Source organism: Eumetopias jubatus, unplaced genomic scaffold (assembly GCF_037043125.1).
Source record: "Eumetopias jubatus isolate StellerSeaLion01/CBP00866 unplaced genomic scaffold, mEumJub1_p1.0 scaffold_9, whole genome shotgun sequence".
NCBI classification, from domain to species: domain Eukaryota; kingdom Metazoa; phylum Chordata; class Mammalia; order Carnivora; family Otariidae; genus Eumetopias; species Eumetopias jubatus.
The window spans coordinates 39,448,485-39,469,736 of NW_028274815.1; the positions used below are offsets into that span (position 1 = coordinate 39,448,485).

General features: G+C 36.5%; 1 protein-coding gene and 1 pseudogene across 2 annotated transcripts in view; one reads left to right on the top strand and one right to left on the bottom strand.

Moving 5' to 3' along the window:
* RNF103 (ring finger protein 103) overlaps positions 1 to 21,252 on the top strand; it is a 113,599-nt gene that overhangs the window by 70,259 nt on the left and 22,088 nt on the right. For both annotated transcript variants that reach the window (XM_028122332.2, XM_028122331.2), the window contains one exon: positions 5,479 to 5,539. In XM_028122332.2, the coding sequence (XP_027978133.1) occupies positions 5,479 to 5,539 (61 nt within the window). The remainder of the gene's footprint in view (positions 1 to 5,478; positions 5,540 to 21,252) is intronic.
* LOC114223439 (small ribosomal subunit protein uS9 pseudogene) lies at positions 3,665 to 4,320 on the bottom strand (annotated as a pseudogene).

Below are 21,252 nucleotides of genomic sequence, written 5' to 3' on the forward strand. Positions count from 1 at the left end.
AGCACTCATTTTGTGACAGAGTATTTACTTGTTTATTTACTTACTTTGTTTCATTAGAATGTAAGTTTGTAAGGTGGAGTCTTTGTTTCCTGCTGCATCACTAGCACATTGAGCAGATGCTTAGTAAATATTTGAATTGTATGAGTCTTGGTTTTCCTTTCCTGCTGGTTCTGAAACTTCTGGTTAGATTATAACAGTGTCTTCAAATTTTTTCATATATCTCCTGAAATAATTTTGACTACTTGTGTACCCTTTTGAACAGTTATAAATCAACATTTAATATTTTTTTACAAGTACTTTTTTTTAAAGATTTTTTATTTGTTTATTTGAGAGAGAGAGAGAGCACGCATGAGAAGGGGGAGGGTCAGAGGGAGAAGCAGACAGGGAGCCTGATGCGGGACTCGATCATGGGACTCCAGGATCATGACCTGAGCCGAAGGCAGTCACTTAACCAACTGAGCCACCCAGGCGCCCAACATTTAATATTTTTTATCATAATCTTAAGTAGAGTTGCACAGGATGTAATTTTTGACATATTGTAAATATTGTAAAATGGTTATATCACTCTTTTAAAAGTATCACAGCAATTTCATCCCCATCAGTATTCATTTAAAACATACATGCACACATTCTTATTTATAGTCAGACAAATTATTCTCTTTCTTCTTGAAAGGAGAAATGCCATTTACTTCCATTCTATTTTCACCATATGGCTTTCTCCTAATGTAGCATTTTTATGCTTTAAGTAATTTACTAATCATCCTATTATACTTGGAACACAGTATGTACATACCTTTTGTGATTAAAACACTCAGCAAACTAGGGATAGAAGGGAACTTTCTTAACACGATAAAGGGCATTTATGAAAAACTACAGCTAGTTTTATAATAAATTGTGAATAAATTGCTTTTGCCACTGCTATTCAACATTGTACTAGAAGTTCTAGCCAGAGCACTTGGGCAAGAAAAAGAAATAAAAGATACCCACATTGAAAAGGAAGAAGTAAAACTGTCTCTTTGCAGATGGCATGATTCCATATATAGAAAACTCCACAAAGAATCCTCATGTACAAAATACTTATAAGTGAATTCAGCAAATTGACAGGTTTTAAGACAAGCATAAAATAATTAGTTGTGTTTTTTATACCTGCAATGAAAAATCTAAAAGGGAAATTAAGAAAATCATTTACAAAGGTATCTAGAAGAACAAAATACTGAGGAAAGAATTTAACCAAGGAAGCAAATCACTTGTACACTGAAAATTACAAAATATTGCTGGAAGAAATTTAAAATTCATGGATTGTGAAACTTAATGCTTTTATGATGGCAGTACCACCCAAAGCAGTCTGCAGATTCGGTACAATGCCTATCAAAATTCCAAAAGAAGTAGTTGACCTTCAAATTCATATGGAATACAACTGGCCCTGAATAGCCAAAACAATCCTGAAAAAGAAAAACAAATTTGGAGGACTCACAGTTCCTGATTTCAAAAGTTACTGTGAAGCTATCGTAATGTTAACAGTGTGGTATTGGCGTAAGTATATATAGACCAGTGGAATAGAATTGTGTTCAGAAGTAAACCCATATATGTATGGCCAGTTGATTTTCTGCAAGGGTGCTAAGATCATTTAATAGTGGAAGGATAGTCTTTTCAACACATAGTGCTGGGACAAGTGGGTATTCACATGTAGAGGAGTGAAGCTGGACCCCTACATCATTCCATGTACAGAAATTAAAACTTATTAAACCACAAAACTCTTGGATAAAAACATAGGGGTAAATCTTCATGACCTCCTATCTGGCAATGGATTCTTAAGTATGACACCAGAAGCACAAGCACCAAAAGAAAAAATAGGCAAATTGAAAATTATCAAAATTAAAGCTTTTGTGCATCAAGAAAGTGATCAAGAAAATGAAAAGATAACTTATAGAATCGGAGAATTTATTTGTAAATGATGTATCTAATAAGGTTCTACTATCAGAATGTATAAAGAACTCATACAGCCCGCAACAAAAAGACAATTAAAAACAGATAGACATGAATAGACATTTCTCCAAAAAGTATTTTCCAGTGGCCAACAAGCACATGAAAAGATATTTAACTTCATTGGTCTTTAAGGAAATGCAAATCAAAACCATAATGAAATACTGCTTCAGTTGGTCCAACAGATTGACAATTATTTAAAAAAATTGGAGGATAACAAGTATTGGCAAGGATGTGGAGAAATAAGAACCCTTGAACATTCCTGGAGGGAATGTAAAATGGTGAGACTTCTTTGTAAAATAGTTCTGGAGTTCCTTGTAAAGATAAACAGAATCGTCATATGACCCAGCAGTTCTACTCCTACTAGATACATATTCCAAAGAATTAAAAATAGGAATTCAAATAAATACTTGTATACAAATGTTTATAGCAGCACTATTCACAGTAATTGAAAGATGGAAACAACCCAGAGGTCCATCAAAGGATGTATGAATGAACAAGTTGTGTTGTATACATACAACGAGTATTATTCAGCCACGAAAAGGACTGATGTATTGATATATGCTACAACATGGATGAACCCCCAAAACGCTATACTAAATAAACACAAAAGACCACATATTGTATGATCCCTTTTATATGAAATAGTAAAAATAAGCAGATCAAAAGAGACAAATTAGGGGTTGCTAGGGAATGGGGAGGGGGAAATAGGGAGAGATTACTTAGAGTATAGTGTGTTCTTCTGACATGTTAATGAGGTTTTGAGACTAGAGAGAGTTGACGATTGCACGACATTGTGAAGGCATTAAATGCCATTGAATTGTATATTTTGAAATGGCTATTTTTATGTTATGTGAATTTTACCTTAAAAAGTATATAAATCTAATGTTAAAATTTTTAAAATTATATATTCATATGATTTTAAGTACCTTAATATTTCTTCTGGTTGGAGTTATTACAGCTGTTGCAAAATAAAATTTTTATAGGTTTTGTTAAATAATGATTTTAATGAAATCATTAAGAAGTGAAATTTATTGGAAGTATACTTTCTCTTAATTATATAGTATTTTTTTTATTTTTTTTAAAGATTTTATTTATTTATTTGACAGAGAGAGAGCACAAGTAGGCAGAGTGGCAGGCAGAGGGAGAGGGAGAAGCAGGCTCTCTGCTGAGCAGGGAGCCGGACATGGGGCTCGATCCCAGGACCCTGGGATCATGACCTGAGCCGAAGGCAGCCGCTTAACCAACTGAGCCACCCAGGTGCCCCTATATAGTATTTTTTTAAGATTTTATCTGTCAGAGTGAATGTGTGCACATGCTCAGGCAGGGTGAGTGTCAGGCAGGGGAAGAAGCAGACTCCTCAATGAGCATGGAGCCTGATGTGGGACTCGATCCTAGGACCCTGGGATCGTGACCTGAGCTGAAGGCAGATGCTTAACCTACTGAGCTACCCAGGTGTCCCAACTGTATAGATTTTTTAATGCTATTTAGTTCATGTGCCCATGGATGAATGCTACAAGGTTCAGCATCAATTCTATTCCTGTTTTACTATTTTTAATTTTAAATCCCTCAGTCATTGTTTCTTATAAAGGTGAATTCTGATCCTCATGATGGGCTTATTGGTTGGATTTCTGGTAGTGATCACAGGCAAACTTTTGGGATTTGCAGTAATGGGAGTCAGCTACCAGCATCGTCTAGTCATACCAAATGAAGATGTCTTTAATCTTCTTGGAAGCCTAACCACCTATTTCTGGTAACAGGCCACCATGGCTTGGAAGTAGACTGAATGTGTGAATCTGTGCCTTATGATCACCACCCTTCATACAGACTGAGGGGTCCGTGCCAGCTAATCACTCCTTGCCCAGAAGCAGAACAGGTTTCAGTAGCTTGTATTGCGGCATGCATAGTTGGATCATCTCCAGGATCGCCCATTCACCTCATGAGGCTGTTGCCCCATTTGCAGTGTGCCACAGCTGTGACCATCTTCCTGCCTCCAAAGACCTGCACCAACTGCAGAGTCTGTGGACTGCATGGCTATGGGCACACACAAGAGATCCTCATCACAAGATGCTACACTGGAAGAAAGCCCTGTTTTATGTTTTATTATACTCCAGTGCTGAGAAACATTAATATAAATAAATAGAAGGTAATGGAAGTTTTATTATGTCATCGTCACTTAGTTCTTTGAAATTCTGTGTCATATGGCAAAGAGCATATAGTTATTTAATGTAAATTTAGTTTTAATGATTATCAGCTGACAACTCAGATTTTCCTTCAATTTCTTTTGAAACTGAAGAATTAGAAAACAGTTTAGTTGCATACAGATTTGATAGTCATTAGAGTAGGTCAGTGCTTTCTCAGCACCTAACACTGGTATTTCCAATTGCTCCTGTGTTTAGTGCTTTAGAGGTTTTTGCCTCTGAGGGAACTATATCATGGTAATGGACGTAGGTCAGAAGAATTTCTGTCCCTGGTAAAATGAAAAAGCATTATTGTGTAAAAAGGGGAAGGAAAAGGTGAACTCTTGACACAGGCAGAATAGGTTTTGAAATAGGTTGCAAAAGATTTTCAACTTTTTTTTTTAACTTTTTATTTATTCATGAGAGAGAGAGAGAGAGAGAGAGGCAGAGGGAGAAGCAGGCTCCCAAGGAGCAGGGAGCCTGATGCGGGACTCGATCCCAGGACCCTGGGATCCTGACCTGAGCCGAAGGCAGACGCTTAACCATCTGAGTCACCCAGGCACCCTCAACTTTTTTTTTTTTTTTAAAGATTTTATTTATTCGACAGAGAGAGAGTACAAGCAGGGGGAGCAGTAGAGGGAGAAGAAGAGGCAGGCTTCCCGCTGAGCAGGGAGCCTGATGCAGGGCTTCATTCCAGAACCCTGAGATCATGACCAAGCCGAAGGCAGACGCTTAACCATCTGAGCCACCCAGGCGCCCCAAGATTTTCAGCTTTTATTTGTTTACTTTTCTAAAGATTTTATTTATTTATTTGACAGAGAGAGACACAGGGAGAGAGGGAACACAAGCAGGGGGAGCGGGAGAGGGAGAAACAGGCTTCCCACAGAACAGGGAGCCCGATGTGGGGCTCGATCCCAGGACCCCGGGATCATGACCTGAGCCGGAGGCAGACGCTTAACGACTGAGCTACCCAAGCGCCCTGATTTTCAGCTTTTAACCATAATTTTCTACTACGCCCGTGTACCTCTGGAGAAATGTTTACGTACCTACAGGGTCCTGAACGCTCTCTGGGGTCTTGTATAAAGTACTTCTTACTGCCTGCCTTCAGATAAGAATCTTGAAATAGATTGGGACTGCTGTATGTGAATAAAAAGATGGAAAAAAAAAAAAGAATTGGGCCTTAAAGCTTTTGTTTGAAAATGGATTTATTTATTTTTTATCTGGAATAAATGTAGAATTAATACAAAATACTTTAACATTTGGTGAATTAGGAGTGTTGGCTTTTCTTATAATTGTTTTCTAAAATTTTTCCCAGGTCAATGAATGGTCATTGAAGATAAGAAAGGAAATGAGAGTTGTTGACAGGCAAATAAGAGGTAAATTATGATTTTATGTCTCCTATTCCTTACCCTCTTGATAATTTTATATTAGTTCATAAAAATAAACTACATCTACCCATTGTAAGACATAGTTTATTCTTATATTAATTATTTATAGTTGTCCTCATTATTTTGCTTTTTAATCATTTTAAGAGAAACCTTTACATTTTATAAGAAATCTTTTCTCTGGCCTGCAATTCAGCTCTGCAAGGGGGAGGGGCCATGTTTTTTTATCTCTGATTTCCTAGAGATCCAGTTAGTGTTAGAAACAAAGCAAGTGCTCACATACTGTGATAGGCAGACTAATGGCCTTCCAAAGATGTCCCCATTCTGATCTCAAGAATCTGTGAATATGTTACCTTATGTGGCAAAAGGGACTTTGCAGATGTGATTAAATTAGGGATCTTCAGGTGGGGAGATTATGCTAGGTTGTCTGGGTGGACCCAATGTAATCACAAGGGTCTTTATAAGAAGGAAATAATATGTTGAGAAAAAGTGAGAGAAAAGGAGATGTGACCATGGAACCAGATGTTAGGGAAATGTCCTTTGAAGATGGAGGAAGAGGCCATGAGCCAAGGAATGCAGTTGTCCTCTAGAAGCTAGAGAAGGCAAGAAATTGATTCCTTCCTGAAGACTGTAGAACACAGCCCTTCCAACACCTTGATTTTAGACTACCGACCATCAGAATTGTAAAAGAATCACATTGTGTTGTAAGCCATTGTAAAAAAAAGAACTAAAGAAACTTCTTCCTACTTAAAAGAAATGTTTTATGAAATTCACATTAAATAAAGTGTACATAAGGAATGCAGGTCCATTTTCACAACTCTATTTATCTTGGCATGGCTATAAATTGAAGAAAATACATTTCTAAATAGAGTTGGTTATTAGGAAGTACAATTTAAGGTGACTTGCACAGAGATAGTAATGTTTGAAACTTTTGTGATTTTTAACACTTTCATGATTGGAGAAAAATTAATACCATAAGGATATTTCAGCATCACTACCGTAAGAAAGGAATTGGAGAGGGCAGTTCTATTCCCAGCCATGATGGAATAATGTTTTTGAACTTGTACTTGCACTCCCATCATAAATAGAAAACTGGACAAAATCTGTGAAACATTGGCCTTCAAACCTTGGACAACTGACAGTGAAGGATTTTGATCACCAGGAAGAGGGAAACAGGCTTAATATGGTCCTGATTTTCAGCCTGGAGAAACTTTCTGGATCATAGCACATAGAAGGAGGTTCTAAGCAGAGCATGGTGGTTTTGGGGTTGAGGAGACAGAGATCAGGGTTCAGGAAGGCTATAGTCACTGGAATTTGTGGGGCATAATATCAGAGAGAAGGGCAGTACCCAGAGAAAGAGCTCTAAATGTCTACATAGTGTACCATTGAGTCTTTAGCTGAATACTAAGCTGTGCAAACTTAGAATGAGATTTCAAGAGGTTAGGCAAAGAATGATTACTGGGGACAGAACAAATACCAGGACACTATAAACTAAACAATTCGTAGAGCTAACAAAGAATTGAGAGATGGTAGAGTTCTGATCAGACACAGCAAAGAGACATTGTTGAACATTTTGGACATTAAATAGAGAACCCAGAAAGATCATGCATTTACTATTAAGGCTAAGGTAGGCCTAGATTAAAGGCTACTTAAGCCCTCACCAACAAAGCTTAAAAATAGTTCTTGAACACTGATCTGCAGACAGCTTAACTGCTTGTCAAAATAAAGCTGACCCTCTTTAAAAAAGGAAAACCCAAGAAAAGACCCTGAATCACCAGGGGAATGTTGAAAAAGAAAACCAAAGCTGGAGACATCACAATGCCTGACTTCAAGCTATATTACAAAGCTGTGATCATCAAGACAGCATGGTACTGGCACAAAACAGACACATAGATCAGTGGAACAGAACAGCCCAGAAGTGGACCCTCAACTCTATGGTCAACTAATCTTCGACAAAGCAGGAAAGAATATCCAATGGAAAAAAGACAGTTTCTTCAATAAATGGTGCTGGGAAAATTGCACAGCCACATGCAGAAGAATGAAACTGGACCATTATCTTATACCATACACAAAGATAGACTCAAAATGGATGAAAGACCTAAATGTGAGACAGGAATCCATCAAAATCCTAGAGGAAAACACAGGCAGTAACCTCTTCGACCTTGGCCACAGGAACTTCTTGCAAGACATGTCTCTAAAGGCAAGGGAAACCAAAAATGAACTCTTGGGTCTTCATCAAGGTAAAAATCTTCTACACAGCAAAGGTAACAGTCAACAAAACTAAAAGACAGTCTACGGAATGGGAGAAGATAGTTGCAAATGACATAACAGATAAAGGGCTAATATCTAAGATCTATAAAGAACTTCTCAAACTCAACACCCAAAACACAAATACTCCAGTCAAGAAATGGGGAGAAGACATGAACAGACACTTCTCCAAAGAAGATATACAAATCGCTAACAGACACATGAAAAAATGCTCCACATAACTTGCCATCAGGGAAGTGCAAATCAAAAACCAAAATGAGATACCACCTTAAACCAGTTATAATGGCCAAAATTAACAAGACAGGAAACAACAAATGTTCGCAAGGATGTGGAGAAAAGGGAGCCCCTTACACTGTTGTTGGGAATGCAAGCTGGTACAGCCACTCTGGAAAACAGTGTGGAGGTTCCTCAAAAAGTTGAAGATAGAGCTAAAACCATACGATCCAGCAATTGCACTCCTGGGTATTTACCACAAAGATACAGACATAGTGAAAAGAAGGGGCATGTGCACCCCAATGTCCATAGCAGCAGTGTCCACAATAGCCAAACTGGAAGGAGCCGAGATGTTCTTCAACAGACGAATGGATAAAGAAGATGTGGTCCATAGATACAATGGAACATTAGCCATCAGAAAGGGTGGATACCTACCATTTGCGTCGACATGGATGGAGCTGGAGGGTATTATGCTAAGTGAAATAAGTCAAGCATGGAAAGACAGTCATCATATGGTTTCACTAATATGTGGAATATAAGGAATAGGGCAGAGAACAATAGGAGGGAGGGAAGGGAGGGAAACCTGAATGGGAAGAAATCAGAGAGGGAGACAAACCATGAGAGACTCTGGGAAACAAATTGAGGGTTGCAGAAGGGAGGGTGGTGGGGGGATGGGGTAACTGGGTGATGGGTATTGAGGGCATGTGATCTGATGAGCACTGGGTGTTATATGCAACTGATGAATCATTGAACACTACATCAAAAACTAATGATGTACTATATGTTGGCTAAATTGAACTTAATAAAAAAATTAAATACACTGAAAGTAAAAAAAAAAAGGAAGACCCAAAAATTCAGACACTCAAAAACGAACCATTCAGAGTGTCCAACATCCAGTGAAAAATGACTAGAAAGAGACAAAGTATGACCCCAAATCAGGAAAAGAATTAGGCAATATAAATTAGACCCAGAAAAAACAGAGATGATTGAATAAGCAGACAGGACTTAAACAGCTGTTATCAATATGTTGAAGAAGTTAAAGGAAAACGTGAACATAATGAGATAAATAGAAGATGTAGAAAAGAATAACATGAAACTTATAGAATTTAGAAATAAAATGAAATAAAAATGAACACTGAGTTTAACAAGCAGGTAAGACGGTAATGAAAAATAAGATCAGTGAAATTGAGTAGTACAAACTATCTGAACTGTAATACAGAGGGGGAAAAATGGATATGAATATAACATCAGTGACCTGTGGAACAATATCAAGTAATCTCATCCATTTGAGTCTCTCTGAAGGAGAGGAGTCTGGAAAAGACCACATGAAATAGTAGCTGATGGAAACTGTAAACCCACAGACCCAAGAACTCAGTGAGCTTCAAAGAGGATAAACAAAAGCATACCAAGGCGTATCATATTCAAATTACTGAAAGTTAACAATGAAGAGAGAAAACAGTCTGAGAAAAAAAGACACGTTAAATACAGAAAACGGTAAGGATGATGAAAAATTTCTTTCAGAAGCAGTGTAAACCAAAACATCTTTAATATGAAAGAAAAGAACTCAACATTATCCTAGAATTCTATATCCAGTGAAAATAGCATTCAAAGGTGAAGGTGAAATAAAGATTTTTAAGCAAAAGCCAAGAGAATTTGCTGCCAGGAAATCTACAGTACAAGAAATGGTAAAGGAAGTTGTAAGCTGAAAGAAAATTATAACCGATACAAACTGGGATCTACCCAGAGGCATGAAGCATGCTGGAAATATTAGGTATGTAAGTAAATATATTATTTTTTTAAAGTTTCCTTTAAACATTATTTACTGTTTTAAGTAAAAATAATGTGAGGCTTGTAACAGGTAGAAATAAAATGTATAGCAGAACAAACGATTGCAGTGTCATCTTTAGAAACCTTGTAAATGCAGGTAGTGTCTCACAAGCCTTGTTTATTCCTGTTTTGTGCTTTGCTCATTTTATTTTACTTTATTATTTGCTCATTTTATACATTCTTATTTATGAAATTATCTTTAAGCCCTATCTCTTTCGTGATATTTCCTATTATTTTTCTTTTGTAGCAGTTTATTAGTTAACTAACTCTAACATGGTATCAGAAAAAGATCATGGGTTTTGGAGTCAACACTACCAAGTTTAAACCCCGTGTTTACTGTCAATTAGCCATCTACCCCTATTAAAATTCTTTGAATCTCATAGAATTGTTATGACATTTAAATTTGCAAATGTATGTAAAGTGTTTATGCCAGTACCTGGCATAAAGTAGGGTTTACTACACTGATGGTGATACCAAAAAAAAAGGGGGGGGTTGCTTTAGACAAAGTCTGACTTTGAAGTAATGTGATTGCTTTAAATATTACTTCCATTTGAAGATTTATCATAGAAACTTTTATTGTCTTTCATTTGGTTTTATATTAGCAGTCAAGGTGAATAGATTTTTTAAAGAAATACCAGTGTAAAAACTAGAACCTGCAAAATTAACCTATGATCTTTAAGTCTGGATATTGGTTACCTTTTGGGGCATGGTGAATTAAGGCGGACATAAAGAGACCTTTGTGATACTTTGTTTCTTGATCTGGTTCCTGGTTACATGGGTGTGTTTACTTTGTGAGAATTCATTTAGCTCTACAGTTACACTTTTCTGTGTGTATGCTGTACTTAAATAAAAAGTTTAAAGAGAAAATAGTAACTTCAATAAGCCAAAGTATAACTACCGGTAGTTCTCATCTTCTCATGAAGGACTCAAGATATTCCACATTTTTAGCTTTCAGTTAGATGTGAAACACATTTAGAGCACTCATGATGGGCAATATTAGTATGAATTTTGATCATTAATATGGCCCCTCTCTTCAGATGAAAATAACTTGGTTTCTACATCCCTCCCTTACGAGTATAAAGGTAATAATGTACATATCGATGCAGAAGTAGTATAAATAAGAAAGTTAAAATCACCCTGAAATTCTACCGCTCACAGATAATACCATAAATATTTTAGTAATCATCCCTTCACATAGGTCTGTCTGTACTTCTGTTTACACACACACACTTACTTATGAATGGCTTATACTTCTCTAGTTGCTGTTTCATTGATTTCTTTCCTTTTTTTTTTAAGATTATTTATTTATTTGAGAAAGAGTGAGTGAGAGAGAGTACAAGCAGTGGGGAGAGGGAGAAGCAGGCTCACCACTAAGCAGGGAGCCCGACGTGGGGCTCGATCCCAGAACCCTGGGATCATGACCTGAGCTGGAGGCAGACATTTAACTGACTAAGCCACCCAGGTGCCCCACATTGATTTATTTCTTATTATAGTAAAGTATACGTAACCTAAAACTAACCAGTTTTAAGTATACAGTGACATTAAGTACATTCACATTGCTGTGCAACCATTACCACTGTCCATCTCCAAACTTTTCCTTCATCCCCTACTGAAACTCTGTACCCATTAAATAATAACTCTCTGTCTGCCCCCACCACCCCACCCCTGCAACCGATACCAAATCCCCTGGTAACCACTATTCTGTTTTCTGTCTCTGTGTATAATTTCAGTATTCTAAGTACCTCATATAAGTGGAATCAAGAATATTTGTCCCATTGTACCTGGCTTATTTTATTTACCATAATGTTTTCCACATTCATTCATGTTACATAGCAAGAATCAGAGTTAACTTCTTTTTTAAGATTGAACAGTACTTCATTTTTGCATGCTTCATTGTTTATTCATCTTTATATGGACATTTGGGTTGTTCTACATTTGGGTTATTGTGAATAATGCTGTTATTAACATGAGTGTACAAGTATCTGTTTGAATCCCTGCTCTCACATATTTTTTTTTTTTTTTTTGTGCCATATACTCTGTAGTGGAATTGCTGGGTCAAATGGTAATTCTATATTTAATTTTTGAGGAAACACCATAGTGCTTTCCATAGCACACTGCACCATCTTACATTCCTAATATCAAAAGACATTCAAAAGCAACCACATATATGGCGGAATAGAAAAGGTCACTGTGCACACCCAGGGCAAGCTACTGCTCTGCAAAGACCTGAGAAGACTTTAAGTTTACAATGTAGGTTGATCCCCAGCACAGAGATACCCTGCAGCAATAAAAACAAAAAAATAGCAAACCCTGGTGCAGTGGGAGAATCTGACTTCAGAGTTGTAAGATTCAAAGGTCTCATTTTCAACAACAACAAAATCACAAGATGTACAAAACAGGAAAATATGGCCCATCCAAAGGAAAACGAACAGAAAATGTCCCTGAGAGAGACCAGATGACTATTTTACTCAACAGGTACTTTGTAAACAACTGTTTTAAAGATGCACAAAGAGCCAAAGTAAAATGTGGACAAAGGCAAGAAAACGAAACATGAATAAAGTGGAAATATCAATAAAAAGAGAAAATATGAAAAGAAACCAAAAAGAAATTCTGCTGCTGAAGAGTACAATAACTGAAATGAAAAATTCATTAGAGTTACTTGAAAGCAAATTTGAGCGGGCAGAGGAGTCCATGAACTTGAAAATAGTACAGTTGGAATTATCAAGTCTGAAGAGAAGGGGAAAAAATTGAAGTAAATTAAGCCTAAGGGATCTGTAGGACATTGTGAAGTGGACCAACGTACACTTTGTGGGAGTTGCAGCAGGAAAAGAGAGAAAGGGGCAGGGAGATGATTTAAAAGACTAGTGGCAGAAACATCTCAAATTTTATGAAAGACACGAATATAATCATCCAAGAAGTTCCACATACTCCAAATAGTGTATACTCAAAGAGACCCATGCCAATGCACATTATAATGCCCCATTATAATGTCAAACTTTAGATAGATATGACTTACCATATAAAAGGAACCTCAGTAAGATTTTCAGCAGGATCCTCAGCAGAAGTGTTGAGGGCCAGAAGGCAGTGGTTGATATATTCAAATGCTGAAAGAAGAACTATCAACCAAGAATCTTATATTCAGCAAAACAAAGGAGAAATCAAGGCATTCCTAGATAAACAAAAGCTGAGGGAGTTTGTTACCACTAGACCAGCCTGGCAGGAAGTGCTACAGGGTGTTCTGGTTGAAATTAAAGTATGATAGTAACTTGAAGCCATATGGAAAAATAAATATCTCTGTTAAAGGTAAATACATGGGCAATTATAAAAGCTAGCATTTTTGTAACTTCAGTTTGTAACTCCTTAGTTTTTTGTTTTCTACATGATTTAGGAGACTTGGGCATTTGAAAAAATACATTAGGCTATGTTTTTGAAATCACACTACAGAAAGAGGTACTTTTGTGACATCAGTAACTGAATGCGGGTAGGGACAGAGCTATATAGAAATAAAGTTTTTATATGCTATTGAAGTTAAGCTCATATAAATTCAAATTAGTGTTATAACTTTAGTATATTAACTGTAATCCCTATGGTAACCACAAAGAAAATAGCTATAGATTATACAAAAAAAGCCAATGAAATAGGATTTGAGAAGTTTCACTATGAAGAAAAGTAAACAGAAAAGAAGATATTAATGCAGGAAATGAAAGACAAAAAAGCTGTAAGGCTTACAAAAAATTGGCAAAATGGCAGAAGTAGGCACCTCTTTGTCAGTAATTAAATGTAAATGGATTAAACTCTTCAGTTGAAAGAGGTTGGAAAAAATGATTTTTAAAAATGATCCTACTCTATGCTATCTGTAAGTCACTCACTTTAGATCCAAAAGTAGAAATTGGTTGAGGGTGAAAGGACAGAAAAAGATGTCCCATGGAAATGGTAACCGAAAGAGAGTGGAAATTGCTATACTAATATAAAACAAACTTTAAATAAAAAAGATTACAAGTCAAAAGGACATGCTATATTATAACGGTTTCAGTAGAATAAGAGGATGTAATAATTAATTATACACATCTATGCACCTAAAAACAGATTGTCAAAATATGTGAAGCAAAAATTGACAAAATTAAAGGGGGAAATAATTCTACAATGATAGTTGGAGATTTTAATAATCTACTCTCAAAGGTGAATATAAAGCCAGGGGCACCTGAGTGGCTCAGTTGGTTAAGCCTCGATTTTGGCTCAGGTCATGATTCAGGGTTGTGAGATCAAGCCCCGAGTGGGTCTCCACACTCAGTGTGGAGTCTGCTTGAGATTCTCTTTCTCCCTCTCCCTCTGCCCCTCCCCCCTGCTCATGTGCACAGTCTCTAAATAAATCTTTTTAAAAATGTGAATATAACAACCAGACAGAAGATAAATAATCTTCTGTATCTTAATTAATAAGGATATAAGAGTACTTGAACAACACAATAAATCAGCTAGATCGAATAGACCTCTACAGAATACCCAACAACAGAATACACATTTTTCTCAAGTGATCATGGGACATTCTTCAGAATGGACCATATGTTAACTCAAAAAGCAAGTCTCGATCAATTTAAAAAATATATAAAGTATCTTCTCTGACTACAAGGGTTGATTAGAAATCAGTAGAAGAAGGAGCACTGGAAAATTCACAAATATTGGGAAAACAACACACTCTTAAAACAACAGATGTGTCAAAAAAAATTCACAAGGAAAACTACAAAGTATTTAGAGATGAGTGAAAACCACAACACAATATATCAAAACTTGTGGTATGTAGCAAAAAGCAGTGCTCAGAGGGAAGTTAATAGCTATAAAAATGCTAACATTAAAAAAGAAGGAAGATCCCAAATCAACCACCTCTAACTTTACATCTCACAGATTTAGAAGAACAAGAAACTTACCTAAACTAGCAGAATGAAAGAAATAATAAGAATTAGAGCAGAGATAAGTAAAATAGAGAATAGAAAAACAGTAGAGAACAAGAAACCAAAAGCGAGTTCTTTGAAAATTAATATTCTTTGAAAATTAACCAATCTTTGGCTAGATTGACTAACAGTGGGAGGAAAGAGAGAGGACTCAAGTCCCTAAAATCTGAAGTGAAAGTGGGAGCGTTACTATGATTCTATGGAAATTAAAAAATATATATAAGGGTACTGTGAACAGTTGTGTACCAATGAATTGGATAACACATTTTGAAATGGACAAATTCCTAGAATCACAAAACCTACCAAGACTGAAATAAAGAGCAAATCTGAACAGACTTGAGTGGATCATTAATAAAAAAATCTCCTGACAAAGAAAAGTCCTTGACCTTATGTGTTCACTGGTGATTTCTACCAAATATTTAAAGAACTAACCCCAGTTCTTCTCAAACTTTTCCAAAAAATTGAGGAAAAAACACTTCCTTAGTTGTTTTATAAAGCCATCATTACCTTGTTACACTACAGGAATAAAGAACCAGGGTTCCTGGGTGGCTCAATCATTAAGTGTCTGCCTTTGGCTCAGGTCATGATCCCAGGGTCCTGGGATCAAGCCCCACTTCGGACTCTGTGCTCTGCGGGAAGCCTGCTTCTCCCTCTCCCACTCCCCCTGCTTATGTTCCCTCTCTCACTGTGTCTCTCTCTCTCTCTGTCAAATAAATAAATAAAATCTTAAAAAAAAATGGAATAGAGAACCATAGACCAATATCCCTTATGAACACTGGTGCATAAATTAAAAAATAAATGCAGACAATTCAAAAGGATTATACTCCATGACCAAGTGGGATTCCTGGAATGCAAGGATAGTTCAATATATGTAAATCAACCAATGTAATATAGTACATCAACAAAATAAAGGAAAAAAAACACATGATCATCTCAATTGATGCAGACAGAATTTGACACCCTTTTATGGTAACTTTCAACAAACTAGGGATAGAAGGAAGTTGCCTCAATGTAATAAAAGCCATATGTGAAAAATCCACAGCAAACATTGCACTCAGTGGTGAAAGACAGAAAGGTTTTTCTCTACGATCAGGAACAATACAGGGATGTCTGCCTTTGGCTACTTCTCCCCAACAAGAGTACTGGAAGATCTAACCAAAGCAATTAAGTAAAAAATAAAAGGCATCCAAATTGGAAAGGAAGAAGTAAAATTACCTCTTTGTAGATAATATGATCTTATGTGTTTAACCCTAAAGATTCCAAACAAATCTATTAGGTCTAACAAAACTGTTAGAACTAATAAATGAATTCAGCAAATTAGCAGGATACAAAACACACAAAAGTCAGTTGCATTTCTGTATACTAACAGTGAACAATCTGTAAAGGAAATATGAAAACAATCCTATTTACAGTAGCAACAAAAAGAATGAAATCCTTAGGAATTTACTTAGCCAAGGAGGTGAAAGAGTTGTACAGTGAAAACTATAAAAACATTACTGAAAGAAATTAAAGGTATAAATAAATGGAAAGACATTCTGTGTCTGTGGATTGGGATAATTAATATTGTTAAGATATCAATAGCACCCAATCTGGTCTGCATATTCAGTGCAATCCCTATCAAAATCCCAATGACTTTTTTTTTTTTTTAGAAATAGAAAAACCCATTTAAAAATTCATATAGATGGGGCGCCTGGGTGGCTTGGTCGTTAAGTGTCTACCTTCGGCTCAGGTCATAATCCCAGGGTCCTGGGATCGAGCCCTGTGTCAGGCTCCCTGCTCCATGGGAAGCCTACTTCTCCCTCTCCCACTCCCCCTGCTTGTGTTCCCTCTCTCGCAGTGTCTCTCTCTGTCAAATAAATAAATAAAATCTTTAAAAAAAACCTAAAAATAATAAAAATAAAAATTCATATAGAATCTCAAGGAAGAGCTAAAACAGTTTTGAAAAAAAAAGAGGATTCACACCCTCTTATTTCAAAACTTACTGTAAAGCTGTGGAAATAAAACCAGTGTACTACCTGCATGAAGACAGTCATAAAGACCAATGAAATAGAATAGAGAGCCTAGAAATAAACCCTTACATATATGGCCAAATGATTTTTGACATGGGTGCCAAGATGGGGAAAAGACAGTCTTTTCACAGATGGTGCTGAGAGAACTGGATATCTACAAGCAAAAGAATGAGGTTGGACTCTTACCTAACGCCATATATAAAAATTAAGTCAAAACGGATCAAAGACCTAAATGTAAAAGCTAAAACTATAAAATTCCTAGAAGAAAACATAGGGCAAAAGCATCATGACATTGGATTTGGAAGTGGTTTCTTGGATATGACCTCAAAGCCACAGGTTTTGTTTGTTGTTACAGAAATAGAACAAATTGGACTTCATGAAAATTAAAAAGCTTTACAAATCACAAAACAAAGTAAAAAGAATAAATAGAATAAAAAGATAACCCACCAAATGGAAGAAAATATTTGTAAATCATATATCTGATAAAGGAGTAATATCCAGAATATATATATAAAGTTCTTAGGACTCAACTGAAAAAACAGTCCTATTCAAAAATGGACAAAGGACTCAAATAGACTTTCAAGTCTTTTAGAATATTTCTCCAAAGAAGATATACAAGTGGTCAGTAAGCACATGAAAGGATGTTCAGAATTACTAATCATTAGGGAAATGCACATCAAAACCACAATGAGATAACAGCTCACACCCACTGGGATGGCTGTTATTAAAACAAAACAGGAAATAAGTGTTGGCAAGGATATAGAGAAACTGGAACCAGTGATCACTGTTGGTGGGAATGTAAAATGAGAGCAGCTGTTGGAAAACAGTATGGCTGTTCCTCAAAAAGTTAAAAATAGAATTGCCATGTGATTCCACAATTACACTTTTTACTATGGACTGAATATTTGTTTTGCTCCCAAAATTCATATGTTGAAGTCCTAATCCCCAGTGTGGAGAGTATGGAGGTGGTGGGGGTTTGGGAATAATTAGATCATGAAGGCAGAGCCCTTATGGATGGGATTAGTGCCCTTTTCAGAAGAGACACAAGAAAGATAATCTCTGTCCATGATGTGGGGATACAGCAAGAAGGTGTCTATCTGCAAACTAGAAAGAGGGCTCTCATCAGGAACTGAATTAGCCAGCACCTTCATCTCGGACTTCCCAGTCTCCAGAATGGTTTGAAGTGAGTTCTGTTGTTTAATTCACCAAATCTATAGTATTTGTTATAGTAGCCTGACCTAATAAGATATTCATACCACGAAGTGAGGTGCTGCTGTACCAAACATCTAAAAATGTGGAAGCAGCTTTGGAACTGGGTAACGGGTAGAGACTAGAAGAGTGTTGAGTTGCAAGCTAAGAAAAGCCTACTTTGCCAGGAATGGAACTTCAGCGGCAACCCTGGGGAGGGCTTAGGAAAAAAAAAAAAGCTGGAGAGAAAGCCTCCATCTTGTTAGAGAACACTTAAATAATTGTGTACATCATATTGGTAAAGATACAGATGGTAAAAGCCATTCTGATGAGGTCTCACATGGAAATGGGGAATATGTTATTGGACAATGGAGAAGAGGCATTTATTTATAAAATGGCAAAGAATTTCGCTGAACTGTGTTTGGGGTCTAGTGTTTTGTGGAAGTTAGAACTTGCAAGCAATGAAATTGTATATTTAGCTCAAGTGATTTCTAAGCGAAGTTTTGGAGGGGAGGCTTGGTTCTTCCTGTTTATAGTAAAATGCAAGGAGAAAGAAAGGAACTGAAGAATGAATTGTTTTTCTTTGTTTTATTGAAGTATAGTTGACACATGATGTTACATTAGTTTCAGGTTTACAACTTAGTGATTCAGCTTCTTTATGCATTATGCTATGCTCACCTCAAGTGTAACTACCATCTGTTACCATACAACAGTATTAAAATACCCTATACTGTACCTTTTATCCCAGTGATTTATTCATTCCATAACTGGAAGCCTGTATCTACCACTCCCCTTCACCCATTTTTGCCCATCCTCCAACCTCCCCCACCCCTCTGACAACTATAAGTTTGTTCTCTCTGGATCTGTTTCTACTTCTTGTTTGTTCATTTGTTTTACTTTTTAGATTACAGATATAAGTGAAATAATACAGTATTTGTCTTTCTCTGTCTGACTTAATTCACTTAACATAATAACCTCTAGGTTCATCCACGTTGTCACAAATGACGATTTCATTTCTTTTTATGGCTAATATTCCATTGTGTATCTGTACCCCATCTTTATCCATTCATGTATCAGTGGATACTTGGGCTGCTTCCAAATCTTGGCTATTGTAAAGAATGCTGTAGTAAACAGAGGGGTGCATATGTCTCCTCAAATTAGTCTTTCTGTATTCTTTGGGTAAATAGTAGTGGAATTACTGAATCATATGGTATTTCTATTTTTAAGTTTTTGAGGGACCATACTCTTTTTCTCCATTTTCTCCATTTTCACCAATTTACATTCCCACCAAGAGTACATGAGGGTTTCCCTTTCTCCACATTTTTGCCAACAATTGTCATTTCTTGTCTTTTTTATTCTAGCCATTCTGACAGGTGTAAGGTGATACCTCATTGTGATTTTAATTTATATTTCCCTGATGATTAGTAATGTTGAGCATCTTTTCATGGGTCTGTTGGCCATCTGTATGTATTTGGAGAAATATCTATTCAGATCCTCTGCCCATTTTTTAATCAGATTGTTTGGGGTGGTTTTTTGTTTTGTGTTTGCTTGGGTTTTTTTTGGCATTGAGGTATATAAGTTCTTTATATATTTTGGATATTAACCCCTATTTGGATATATTATTTGCAGATATCTCCTCCCATTCAGTAGGTTGCCTTTTTGTTTTATTGATGGTTTCCTTCACTTTGCAAAAGTTTCATTTTGATGTAGTCTTAATAATTTATTTTTGCTTTTGTTTCCCTTGCCTGAGGAGTCCTATCTAGAAAAGTGTTGCTAAGGCCAATGTCCAAGACATTACTGCCTATGTTTTCCTCTAGGAGTTTTATGGTTTCAGGTCTTAACATTTAGGTCTTTAATCCATTTTTAGTTTATTTGTGTGTATGGTATAAGTGGTGTAGTCTCATTTTTTGCAAGTAGCTGTCCAACTTTCCAGCACCATTTACTGAAAATCGTGTCTTTTCTGCATTGTATATTCTTGTCTCCTTTGTCATAGATTGACTACATAAGTATGGGTTTATTTCTGGGCTCTGTATTCTGTTCTGTTGATCTATATGTCTTTTTTGTGTGTGCCAGTACCATAGTCTTTTGATTACTATAGCTTTGTAATAGATCTTGAAATCTGGGCTTGTGATACTTGCAGCTTTGTTCTTTTTCAAAGTTGCTTTGGCTATTTAGGGTCTTTTGTGGTTGCATAGAAGTTTTAGTACTATTCTAGTTCTGTGAAAAATGCTTTTGGTACTTTGATAAGGATTTCAATGAATCTGTAGATTGCTTTAAGTAGTATAGACATTTTAACAATATTAATTCTTCCAATCCATGAGCATGGGATATTTTTTCATTTGTTTGTGTCATCTTCATTGATTTCATCAGTGTTTTATAGTTTTCAGAATACAGGTCTTTCACCTCCTTGGTTAAATTTATTCCTAGGTATTTATTTTTTCTGGTGCAAGTGTAAATGGAATTGTTTTCTTTCTCTTTCTGTTACTTTGTTACTAATGAATAGAAATGCAGCCAATTTCTGTGTATTATATCCTGCAGTGTTACTGAATTCATTTATTATTTCAAAGAAGGAATTGTTAAGCAAAAAGGAACCAGAACTTAAAGATTTGGCATAGTCTCAATCTGTACGTATTGCAGAAAATGAGAAAGCATGTTTGGAAGAAGACAACAAGGGTATGGATGACCAGCTGTTTGGTAAAGGGATTAGAATGTGCGTTAACCGTGGACTTCTTCAGCGACTCCAGCAATATCACTGCCAATTTGAACTGAAGGAAATGGATACAGGTCAGAATGAAGGAAGGCTGTCAGACTTAGATTCTACAGGACAGGACGATAAACAAACCATTAGCCTTTGAACCTGCACTATTTTTCAAGGAAAGAATGTTCCAAAAGCTGATTCAGAGATCATCAGGGCTACCATCTTGGTTCTAGTAATCCAGACTGCCTCCAGTCAAAGCCATAAAGAAGGACTGCTGGCAGGGCCCTGGTGGTGTGACCCCCCTGCCTAGCAGACCCTCAGGTTGGGTGGGGCCTCCACAGAAAGCCACAGCATTGTGGTGCTCCACCAAAACATGGGGGTGATATTGCCCCCTCAGTGGGTCTGGAAGTCAGAGCATTGAGTCAAAGAGGATTATTCTTAAATCTTAAGATCTTGTTGAATTTGCCTTGCTAGGTTTTGGAATTGCTTGGGACCGTCACCTCTTCCTTCTTTCCTTTTTCTCCCTTTTGGAATGAAAATGTCTATCTTATGCCA